Source organism: Gobius niger (genome assembly GCF_951799975.1).
Source record: "Gobius niger genome assembly, chromosome: 15".
NCBI lineage: Eukaryota > Metazoa > Chordata > Actinopteri > Gobiiformes > Gobiidae > Gobius > Gobius niger.
Window position 1 is genome coordinate 5,467,534 of NC_136866.1, and position 13,233 is coordinate 5,480,766.

General features: G+C 39.9%; 1 protein-coding gene across 1 annotated transcript in view; it reads left to right on the plus strand.

Annotated features, from left to right (window-relative positions):
* Nucleotides 1–1,083: 1,083 nt before the first annotated feature.
* Nucleotides 1,084–13,233, plus strand: part of vta1 (vesicle (multivesicular body) trafficking 1) — a 50,557-nt gene continuing 38,407 nt past the window's right edge. The window contains exons 1-2 of the mRNA XM_079571840.1: nt 1,084–1,280; nt 10,060–10,154. Of these exons, the coding sequence (XP_079427966.1) occupies nt 1,190–1,280; nt 10,060–10,154 (186 nt within the window). The 5' untranslated portion in view covers nt 1,084–1,189. The remainder of the gene's footprint in view (nt 1,281–10,059; nt 10,155–13,233) is intronic.

Consider the following 13,233-nt stretch of genomic DNA (forward strand, 5'->3'; position numbering starts at 1 on the left):
GGTCAAATGCATGCACAGCAATGGCGTGAATAAATTTAAATAGCCATGCCCAAGGGAAGATGTTAACTGGTATGCTGATGAGCAACTGCTATGTCTCGAATTATTTGGAGCACTACAAATATTAAAAGAGAAATAAGAGTTCACAAAGACTGACACTGTTGTACACTGTTATGTAGGGCAAGGCAATGTTCTTTTTTTTTTAAGACACCAGTACACTAATATTTGGTTTACATTATTGGTAACTGAACCACACTTTTTTATCTATACCTATCCTAAATGATTTTTATGTTCTGTTTACCAGTAACTGGCCCTACTGTTATGTCCACTCTGTCCCCCGTGTTGACCTTTGTTCACCTTGTTGAGTTGATGTTTTTTGTTATCATTTTATTAAAATTACATGTATCATACATGTTTGGTTATTGACATAAATGTATAGAGGTGTTAGATAATACATGCAACAATTTGTGTGTATTTTGCTTTGTCCTGGATGTTTTAAGAAATAACAAAACCAAACCATCTTCCTAGCAACACTGTGACAAGTTTACGAGTTTTTAAACTTGTACAAAATATAAAATTTAGCATATTGAGCATGACCATTATGTTTTTTCAGTAGGTATACAGTCTTGTTTTTAGGAGGAAATCTTTTTTGTTTTGTTCTAAGATTATTATTTTTTTTAAGTTTATGACATCCAAAAGGCACCGCATTTAAAGAATGACCCATTTATCATTACTAACAAAAAACTAAATAATAAAATATTAATAATAAACATGACTTTTACTTCCTGAAGCGATTGAGTGGCCTAAAAACTAAACATAAAATAACTTACCAGACTGCTTGGACTGAAGGGTGCAATCAACAGCACAATTTATTTTTTGGTAAATACTATTTTTGGTGCAAAAAAAAACATAATTTGTCCTGCCATTTTCAGAATTATTATTGTTTTTTTTTTTTTATCATGGGAATGAAAAGTCCTCTGTTGAGAGGAATTTCCCATGATGTAGTGAGCTCATAGCGAACTCTATCGAAGGAGTGGCACCTGATCTCACGCTGACATCACCGTCCCGTGAATGCGGCGCCTCCTATTGGTCAGTAACGCGGAAGTACAAGGAGCACCTATGCTAACAACAACAATCAGTTTGTTCGCAATTCCTGTATGAATTTGGGACCGCCTGGGACTGCATAAACGCCATGGCTGTACCGGCCGCGCTGAAAGCCGTCCAGCACCACGTCCGGACCGCACAAGAACACGAGAAACGGGATCCGGTCGTGGCTTATTACTGTAAGTGTGCGGGGCTAACCATGGGGCTAACGCACTGGCTAAGGGTAGCTTCTGGAAAGAGCAATAAGGAAACTGCTCTCTCTGTCTGCTCGTATAAACCTCCAGAAACTGTAGTGGGAGATTTTAAAATGCTGAGATGCTTCGCTTTTGTAGGATTTAGTTGATGTCAATCGTGTGCGTGGCAAATTCTTAAGTCAGCTGTTACTGGCCAAACTTCTAATTAAAGGTCAACTTCGTGGCTTAATTAAGGATATATTTGATCAAAATGGTTGGCGTGATCCTTTCCTTACCTTAAGGCTAACATGACACACAGCCTGGGGTGCCTCTCGGATCAGATGCTTGGTTATTCCCCCAAATAATTTCAATAATCTTTAGCATAGAGTTTGTATTACTCTAACAGATGGGATAAATTATTGACTTTAAAATAATACTGATTACTTGAATATAGTTAGAAATCTTTAAGAGATATCTACATATTATAGCTATTTGGTAGAGCTTGACCAAGACTGATTTTACAGGCTCTCGATTATATGTGGACTGTGAGAGCTGTGGCCTATCTTTGGTATAGGTCTGGTCATACTTGTTTGCAAATTGCCTGAGTCATGCATTGAGCATGCATTGGCATTTGCGTCTCTGCTGTAAAGAATGGACACCACTCCTGATCAGAGTGCACCGAGTACACAGAGTCACAAGGTTTTTTTTTCCCACTATGACGTATGAATTTTAAGTGAAAAAATTTCACTATGCCCCTTGAAGTGTGATTGTTGCTGGTGAGTTACAACTGAATGTTCAATTTGTGACTCTTTATACCTTATACCATACCTCTTATACCACATTGCTTTGTAATTTTTGTGTTTGTATTCCCTCCAACGGTGCAACAGCTTGATGTGTTAATCAGTATCCCCTAATTAAACGTAACTCAGACAACCCAGTCCAGTTGGCGACTCTTCTGTGATGAAAACCCCCTGCACGACTGAGAGTTAAACTTTGAACATGAGATGGAACAGAATATCATCAGTATTCTTGAGTGCAGATGTTTTCAGACACCTTTAGCTCTTGAAGACTGGCTCAAGGACTAAAGCCTTGTGGGGCCTGAACTCGAACATTGTAAGAGCCTCTTGTTCCTTTTCACCAATGTTTTATATCTTGTTTTTTTGTACAGAGTGTTTTCATGCACTGCTTTGAACAACATCTCTGGGCTCTGGACCCGTTGCAGCCGTAACAATCTTTATTCCTTACCATAGTGGATTTAGTTTTGAAATCACGTTCTCTGTCATTGCACTACAGCTGTTGCCATTGATGAGCAAATTTCAGATAAATCAGATTTAAAAACTGAAAATACTGCCCTGGACTGGATTTCCCACAAAAAGAAGTTTACCGACACATATGGAAGGTTCAGTTTGTAGAACCCTAGGCGGAAGTGTGGTAAACTACTCTATTAACTTTGTACAGGTAGCTATTCTTTAGTCTAGAACTATAAACCTGCGGCCCATAAACACCTTAAGAAGAATGATGCATGAATGACTCCTGATAACTGCTGTTCCTCCTCACACCGTGTGATAAATGGACATGATTTGGCCGTCATTAATCAGGCCGTATTGAAAGGTGACACCACATTAGCCACAATCATTATATTAATTGAACAAAGGACACAGACCTCGTCCTCTGGGTCTGGGAACAAGCAGCTTCAGGAGGGGATTGATGACAGGACTATTGGGTTTATCATTCTGCGCACTTACTTAGTTGAGTGTTCAATCTTGAGCCTGAAGATATTGATACGAAACACATAGGTCCTGAGATTACAGCCATTGTTGGACCAGATTTGTTCTACTGGCTTCCAACAGAATGGCGTTGGGCCCTTTGAAAAGCCATGTTGAATAATGGACTCAATGTAACTCTACTTTCTTCCTCATTGTTTGTGTCTCCAATGCGTGCTGCACAGACTTCTACGAACTTAGCAAAGTTTTAGCCATTATCCTGTCATCTGCTCGTGTTTACCCTCTGAAGCTGTGTTCATCCTGTTAGTATGGACGCCTGCAGTCTCTGGCTCATTACTGGTCCCTGATTGGCTGCGGAAGAGTCAGGATGGAGCGCCTGGCATGCTGGGAATGTTTGGGGAAGGATTTAACCGTGAGGTTTTTTTTTTCCCGAGATGCTCGTGACTAGTTGTTTGTTACACTTAAAGATCTGTTTGATCCAGTGTTTGCGTTTCTGCCAGTACCAACACAGTTTATTTTATTCTTGCTCAGATCTCAATAACGACAGTAATTAAAAAGGACATTTTAAGAAGATGGTGGATTGGAAATTGGATTGGACAATATCACAAAAAGACAGAGCTGCTTGATACGAGAAGAGATAAGGATAGTCTTGAAAATGTCATTAATTTACAGTGTGTGTACCTTTTGTTCTTGAGCAAAGATCTTAAGAAATAGAGATTGGGATTGTGCTTTCAAAACTATGATTTCTGGGATTCCTGCTGTGATGATTTTGATGTGATTCTCGACTTTCTGTATTGGTTTTTGGTGATGCTGGTCTGTGCTTGCTTGTTGCCTGGTGGATTTTCATCATAACATTGAACTTAATTTCTACTGAATTGACCTAAACAAGGCTATAATGGTACTAAATGAAGAAAATCATTACTATGACTGAACCGACACAGTGATGTCAGCTCCAGATTAAAGTCTTAATAATTAAGTAGAATGTTTATTTGGCAGAGGTCACTTTGCCTCAGGTCCTCATAAACAACATGGAGTCTATGTGACAGCTAGGACGAAGATTCCCTAAGTTTTTCCTCATGTCCCCCCCACACTGTCTAACTCTCTGACTTCAGTTTTTGCTCCTCATCATCCTCGGGCAAGGTCAGTCACGCTTTCTGTTCTTCACTTGGTAAACAAACATGCTGTACTATAAACTATTGAGGAAACATTTGGCTTGGAAGAAGCTCAGAAGCGAAGAGCAGTTCAGCAGCTACTGGAGGTTGGTAGTAGAGCTGAACGATATGGACAAAATTTCACATCTTGATGTTCATGCCAGATATCTCGATATCGATACGATACGGGTTCAATCAATCAATCAATCAATCAATCAATCAATCAATCAAAGTTTATTTATATAGCACCTTACAACAACACAAGGAAGACCAAAGTGCTTCACAGAAAGATAAAACAACATTAAAAAATCAATCAATCAATCAAATAAGTGCGATCTAAGTCTTAAAAGCTAGTGTGAAAAGATGTGTCTTCAATCTAGACTTAAAGAGGGACAGCTCAGTGAGAACACGCAGACTCGGTGAAAACCAAATATTTTTCAGAAAAATAAAAGCATCATTACACAAAAGAGTGCAGTTTTATTGATCAAAATCTATATCATTTATATCTCGATATCAATACGATAACGATATATCTTTCAGCCCTAGTTGGTCGTAGGGCTGAAAGATACCATATCGATATCGAGATATGAGCATTCACGATATTAATATCGAACAAGCAGCAATTTATCGTATTGATATCAAGATATTAACATTCAAAACATTCAAATCGAAAAAAGCAAGATATAAACTATATAGATTTCATCTATAAAACTGCACTCTTTATTAATATGTCTTGTAATTCTTGGTTTTCCCTTAGTTGTATGGTATCGATATCGAGATATCTGGCATGAATATCGAGATATGAAATTTTGTCCATATTCTTCAGCCCTAGTTGGTAGTACTTGTTTCGGTCAAGCAGGACTACTCCTACAGGGCTAATCAGTTCTATAAGCTGTGATTGCTATTATTCCAACTCTCATAAACTGTCAAATGAAAAGGAAACTTGAATGTAACAGCATTAAGTCTTATACTCGATATCAGAGTTGTACTAATCTTACGGCTGGGCGTTAAGGCTGAAAGAATCTTGATTTTTCTTCCCACCTATTAATGAATCAAACTCACATTACATCAAATCAAATCAATAATCAATATAGCTTATATGGTTCATGAATGTCCACAATACTCTTTAAGTAAATCAAAAAACAACTAAAGAGTCCAGTATTATTTTACACAAGAAACTTTCCATTTTACCCCTCCCCAAAGGAGTAAAATGAATGACTTGCGGGTTGAGCAGTGAGAGGTGAGGCAGAGCGGCGCAGTCCTGTGTTTTGTGGCTCATTGGTGCAGACAGAGCAGACCACTGGAGGTCAGCACCAACATGTGAGTGAGTCCAAGGCTTAGACCCTGGCCCCTACAGGCCTGCATCTGTGATCTCAAAGAGGATGGGATAAAAGCAGACGAAGGGGCAATGGAGGACAGAGGAGACATGTAAGAGCAGTCACATAAGTGCATTCAAGGAAGTTTTTTCTATATTAGCCACATTGATAGTTTTTTTCCTTGAAATAGCTGAAGCAGCGGGACATCGAAGGAGGAATAGATTATCTATCTATAGCAAAGTAATAATCTTCTTTTTTCAGTCATTTGTAATTTTAGGCATTATATGGTTTGTAAAAGTTTCCAGGAAGGTACTTTTAACCATTTGCAGCTGAGTCGTAGTGACATGTTGTTCGGTCTCAACTAATATTGGGATTTTGAGGCAGTTTTCCGTGGCTTGTGTAAACAGTGTATCTGAGTATCTGTAATTAGCGCAGCAGATGGTGTTAAATTGTCCACGGTGTGAACAGATTGAGACCTGAACCAGACGTGGCTGCAGTTCATCAATACCACTCTCAGGCCATGCCGTACGGAGTCAAGAACCAAACTGCTTTTTTTCAGTCATTAAGAGGGAACAAATTCCATCTGGATTTTATGGCATTTGTTGCGTAGAATAAATACAGACAAAGACAAATAAAGCTCATGAGCAAATAAGCACACATCTAAACGGTGTTACTGGGCACGTCAACAGGCCTGTCATTTGAAATGTTAGAAGAGTTAAGCATTAATTGGTGAATAATAAGTGGGTCAAATATTTCACCCACAAATATTGCTTCTTTTATTTTTAAAGGGGGGTGTTATGCACATTCAACTTTTTCAAGCTTTACAACATGTTATTATGTCATTCCCTCATTAAAAACATGCCTGACGTGTTGCCTTGGCACATTCACATATTTTTGAGTAATCTGTAAAAACTCTGATGGCAGCCATTTTAGGGATAGGTTTGCCTGAGTCCTCCTAGGAACACCCCCACCTCCTGGAGACGCCTCTGAGCTTTCGTCACCAGCCGAGTAACCAACCACTGCTCCTCAGCAGAACCCCCTCCCCACTGATGCCACAGACAGCGTGTGGAGGGGGCGTGTCGGAAAGGGTCAGAGGTTCTTAAAGAGACAGAGGCCTATTTCAAGACATTCACTACAGCCATTTTGAGAGAGCAATTTTATACAAGGCAGTTATTCTAATTTACTGCATTTACAGACCAACAGAAGGTTTGGTCATCATTGTAGTGTGATGTAGACTGGTGCTATGTGACTGAAAAAAGCAGAATACCCCCTCTTTAAATATTTGGAAAATATTTGTAATACAGGTCATATAATTAGAATATCATGAAAAAGTGCATTCACTTAAACTGTGAAACAAAAATATAATAGACTCATTACATGCAAAGTGAGATATGTAGCCTTTATTGTTATCATTTTGATGATTATGGCTCAAATTAAAAATCTCATAAAATCAGAATATTTAGAAAATTGATTGTAAGCCATAATCATCAAAAAGCAAAACCTTTTTGCTTATTTACCTATTTGCTAAGATTGCTTCTGTTACAAGCTTATTATCAAAAGTCAACATAATTTAAAGAAAATAAGATTCCTTAATTACCATTGACTGTCTCTTTGACTGGCCTTTTAAATCGAGAGTGATTTAACACAAAGTAAATGAGACAATCCAATTAAATGTTTTGGCGGCCAAGCTTTTTCTCAGGTCTCAGCTCACGCCCACGCCAACTGAAATACGTCTGAATTCATCCCAAAGCTGTACATATGGACAAAAAGAAAACTGCTAACAGCTTCATTGACGTCAATCAGATTCTGTGGCTTGTACAAGATCAAGGCCTATCGCTAGAACTTTCTTCACATTGGCTGAAAAGTAAGTGCTTTCATGGTGGAAAAAGCTTTTAGTTTATTGATAAAATGTCATTAAAAGTCAATGTAAAGCAAATGGTAGCGCAACTTGACTCATGTTAAAAAGCACAAGCAAGAGGCGCAATACAAAGAGAGCCTGAGGTGAGTGTAGCTCATTGTTCAGAGTTCTTTTGTGTAAACACAGAACAGAGTTGGCTGTAGCACTTCTGTAATGATCCAATCAGATTAAAATGGCGGCTGAACTGGAGCCAAACGCTGTCATCCAAAGGTTTTCAAAGTGAGTGATGAGGCTTCATTACAAGCAACAAATCACAGTGTCGGCGCAACCCTGCCATCGATCGACACGTTCTGGGCGGGACACGGCTCACAAACTGGACCTGTCTGTGGACTTTGGTGGATGAATCCTTTGTCTCAACGTAAAATGTAAACTGCACAGGAATTTGGTTAAAGGCTGGATTAAGCTAGTGGCCCGATCCATTTGGGTGCAACAGAAATCTTACTTCACACGTGCCTTTTCGAATGAACTTTTCACTTGGTGATTTCTTTTGCGGAAGCTCTCGGACCTGTATTTCCTGAATTACAGTATGTCCGCTGCCTGTGTACCATCACTGGAGCTTTGGTGTCATTGATTTGATAGCCTGCCCTGCCGTTGTTGGGTAAAAATTAGAGGCTCACATACTGCATGTAGCATGTTTGAATTCCCTCTGTTTTAAGTTATATTATGTGCTAAGTCGTGTCTTTAATGGCATCTTGTTGCAGAGCGCACAATAAATCAGAAGCAGAAGAAACCCTTATCATTGGTGAACTTTTCCCATGTTCTGTGACGCTACATCCTCCGCATCGTCAAAGGCTACAGTCTGTTCAGTCTTTGTCGGCCGCAGAAGTGAGGCTTGTGGTCCGCGGCACAAAGGAGGTCTTTGTCCCTGAGATGGACTGGAGAGAAACTCTGTATGGCTACGAGATCCCTGGCAGCTTGCGAAATTCAGAGATATCAAGATGATTTAGAACCGTGCTTTGGACGCAAAACCTTGGAACAAGATTAAACCTCCAGAACATCCGGGGCCTTTCTGTGCGGAGTTTGTATCCCACATAAAGTCAACCCAGAACATTGCACAGAAGGCTAATCGTCCAGAGTGGGCTTAAAGGAACAGGCCACCATTTTTACTTACTGAGATATGTTCTTACCTGAGCTTAGACGAGTTGATAGGTACCTGTCTGGTCTTTGTGTGTGCCCTCAGTCACGCAAAACGACCAAAACTGTTGTTAGTGTTTGGCCTCTCACAATGTATTCCTATTGCTCCAAACGAGGGTGAAGTTGGAAGCTACCACGCTCTTCCACGCACAAAGACCAGACAGGTACGCATCAACTCGTCTAAGCTCAGGTAAGAACATATCACAGTATGGAAAAACTGTGCCCTGTTCCTTTAAGTTCTGGGTATGGCACCTTTGTTAAAACTAATCATGCTAAATACATGTTTTCAATCTTAGTATGACCTCTTGACCGCTTCACTAATGATAGAAAATAGAATAAAAAATGGTCACAAATACTCATGTTTTGTCCTATTTCGTCTATTTTTAGCCCCGGTGGAGTTAAATGCTCAATGGCTAATCATTTGTCATTCTCTGGCCCCAAAACACTGTAATGAGCGAGATTTGTGGAAATGTTGAACGTTCAGACTTCGTGAACTTGGCAGTGACTTAGTTCAAATCTGTGTTCAGAGAAAAAAAGGGACATTGTTGAAGGGGGGGAAAGGAGGTGACTCAGCCCCTAAACACGAGCTGGAAAGGCACAAGCTCACTGCCACTTCGAAACGATGACTAATCTCCTAATCACAATAGGAGGTTCCAATTTTGGTTCTTGACATTTTTTTCTTCTTCTTCTATTTTCACATCTCTCGTTGTATCGAACCACGGTGTCTGAAAATTGAGTTAAAATGTTTTGAAGCCATTTATTTCTCGTAAAAGTAAAGCTGATCATCTTTAATTGACAATATTGGAAGTAAAACCTTTTTAAAATGTTTGACATATCTGCCCAAACTCGATTCTCACATTGTGTTTTTCTTCTTTTTTTTCTTCTTCCTGCCAGGAGTGGAGCTTCAGCCTGAAGGCAAATACTAAGCACTGTCCTGGAAATATTTTTCTGCAAAGTTAACTTTCTCAGCTCAGGCCTCTGGCTTCAAACTTTGCGCTCTGTCGTCCCCGCGGTCCGCTCGCTGTGGCCCATTCTCCGCAGTTTAGTTTAATGACCTGCTGTGTCATGCCGTAATTGCCTCACCCTCTGTAGAATATGGTCAGAAGCTTCTTATCTGTCAACGTTTTTTTATTCGCTTAACATTTATTTTCCATAAAAAGTCACAAGTGTAGCGTCGATGCTGTGTTATGTATTAGAGGTTAAGGTGAATTGGGTGCAAGCTTAAAGGGAAGTGATAAATCTTTGAGACGTTAAGGCCCAAACTAATTGACAGAAAGGGGACTGTGGGAGTTGGACTCAAGTAGGTTTGACTCGAATAAAGAAATATTTTGAGCTCAGATGCAAGCGAAATCCATTATTGACCAAAGATTGTGTAAGATTTCTTGCTCGGCTGGTAGGTCTTCGGAAAATCATGTAATAAAGAATCTACAAATTGTAACATTTTTGTAGTCGGTTACAGCAGATGTTGTCAGTGCATCCCCGTGTTCAATTGGTGGGCCTCATGTTTACAAAGATTGTTTCCTTTTTTCTGTTGTGCTGCAGGTCGTCTGTACGCCATGCAGACGGGGATGAAGCTGGACAGCAAGTCTCCGGAGTGTAGACAGTTCCTGATCAAGCTCATGGACCAGCTGGAGACGGTGAGTCACGCATTCTCGCTCAACGCCTCTGTGTTTGAGAGGCCACAGCGCACCGGCATAAAGGACACGTATTGCCACAGGAGCACAGGTTGTTATTAGAAAGAGTTTGTTTTGCCTTAAAGATAAGACTTACTATAATCTTTCTGACACTGTGAGGCTTTGGTGGAAGAAAACAAGCGAATCAGTAATGGATATTAAAGCGGGGTTACACTTTTTCAAACGCATCTCGAGCACTATCTTTCACTTTGTTGGTTAAAAAATGCCAAATTTCCCTGGGCCCAGGAGAAACCCACAACTTCCAGACTGAGGGGCAAAATCAAATGACACATTTCCACTTCAAAACTGAAGAACTGCCACACATTTTGCCACACGTGTTATGACATCACATGCATCCCCTGTATAAGACTCAAGTAGGGCGGCTCGATTATTGAAAAAATAATAATCACGATTATTTTTGTCATAATTGAAATCACGATTATTCAAACGATTATTTGTTGCCTTTAATAAAAAGTCTATCTTTATTTTAGTTATTTATTAATCAAAACACTATGATGATATTTTATGTTGTCTGGACAGTCAAAGTACAAATGATTTCAAGTACGCCTTGTTTAAAGAGAGGTCTCTGTTTCACACCTGCCCCCTGCTGGCCAGCCCTCACACCTGTGCAAGTAAACTGAGCAGTGCGGCATGAGCCATGGCACGTGAACAGCGAAGGGAAAATAATCCTTTGCAAAAAAAATATATATATATAAATATAATCGATTTTTTGCAATTATGCTAATTTTGTAATCGTTTACTGTTGTAATCGAAATCATAATCGAATTTCGATTAGACTCAAGTATTACTCAAACATGCATGGATGCCTCAAAACATTGTAACATTGTTAAAAGATTATGTCTGCATTGAACCTGTTACTCAGAGCAATATGTTTAATTTGTCCCTCAATTTAAAGCAACAGAGTTTATCAGAATCAGAATCGTTTTTATTGCCATTGCTTGTAAACAGGTTCACAAACAAGGATCTTTTCTCGATGAAGACGTGCAACATTAAACATAACAAAAACATAACACAGAGTTTAGATAAAAATAAGCACAAAACTTTAAACTACAAGGCCATGGGGCATGCATAAAGAATAGTAAATAAATAAGCTAAAAAACAATATGGTAAGATGACAGCAATTGACATGGAACAACAAGAGTACAGCTAGTGTATAATTCTGTCACTTTCTTATACTGTCTTGTCTTCCTCATTTGCTGAAACAGAAGTTTGCAGACAGCTTACACACTGCTGACAAGCCATTCTCATTATACAGACTCTAGATTTTAATTAGTAGCTCACTCAAAAACTTGAAATCAATCCCTGGCCACTTGAATTTTAAATATGTGTCAGGGTCTTTCTGCAACCTTTTTGGAAACTCTTCTGAATAATGTATGGTTCTAACTTTTGAAGTTTCATTTTTAGTGTTATAAATATTAGCCACTATTGAAGTCTTAACTCACTGCGTATAAAGATTCTGCCTTTTCCTTATTTTTTTGTTATTGATATATTGTTTTAAAAGGTCTGTACACTTGCCTGTAAACCACCAGGCAACGAGAGGCTTGACATTTACCTGGATCACAGCTCCGGACTGGACCGGGGTCCTGGACTCTACAGGAGGGTTTTCTCTGTTCTGAGGTTTCCTGTTGGCATCTTCACCTCACCACAGAAGTGAACCACATTAGGCCAAGTGAAAGTTTGTTCAACTCACTGCTTTCAAAGGAGGTTTAAGTGGCGTTGTTTTGATGATCTTGGTAGGGATATTGATTGGCTCTCTGTGGTTTCCATTGCCTTTTATATAATCATTGGAGGTACAAGGCGCTGAACCTACGATGCGACGGGATATGACTCCTTTCAAGTTCAGCAGCTTCTATATTCTCCTCTGAAAATAGTGGATGTGTGAAGAAGGCTGTACACTGCAGTGATCCACCATGTGGTAAATGTGGTTTCCTCAGTAATGTTGGAGCATATCACCTATAACTCTGTTGTTTTAGACTGTGTGAGACATATGTGTTACTGGGAGTATAATTGAGGTCACACTGAGGTCAATGTGTGAAATTTTGTACTTGACTGACTACCAAGGGACAAGAGCAACCAACGCTGTTCACAACTTTAAATTTGTTCCTTGACTTGTCCCTTTTTCAAGGAGTGATGTAATCTTTACTGGTTAACAGTGTATTAGATCCTCTGACATGGCATCCATCCTGTCCATTGGCTTCCCATTGGGGGGTTGTTACGTGTCCAGGGAGGCAGACTTTATTTGTTGCTCAGAGCCAATTAGCAGCTCTCTGCACGGACACTGAAGACACCGGCGCAGCAGCTTGTCCCAGTAGGCTTGTTTTACTGAGGCTCTCGGGACGTTCATTAAAGTCCACTCAGGATGTGTCTCACCACGGGACACACATCCGCCACTTTGAACATGGCACCGTGAGTTTTTGGTACACAGACACTAATGGATGCTTAAAGGACGGTGATGGTTTCATGGAAGAGCATAAACTTAGGATTTTAGGGGGTGTTTTAGTTGAGGTGAAAGAAGTTTCAAGAATGAGATCAACATCACGGACTTCTAGTCAGGTGATTGTGACCATCAGCCTGGCTTCTCTTATGGAGATGGGTCCCCGGGCTCAGCACTGCCTCTGCCCACGGCTCCCAACGGATCGTCAAATCGTTGTACAGTTGATGTATTATGACAAATAAAGCACCTTTACCTGACTTCTTCTTCCCTGATGGAACGGGATATTCCAAGATGACAATGCCAGGATTCATCAGGCTCACATTGTGAAAAAGAGGTTCAGGGATCATGAGACATCATTTTCACTCATGGAATGGCCGCCACAGAGTCCAGATCGAAAATCTGGGATGTGCTGGAGAAGACTTTGGCGCAGTGGTCACACTCTCCCATCATCAATACAAGATCTTGGTGAAAAATGTATGTACACTAGATCAATGCCACAGTGAATGTGTGCTGTAATCAAAGCTAAAGGTGGCCCAAAATATTACAGCGTTTTTTGGGGGGTTTTTTTCAGGGTTTTTTTTCTCAGTT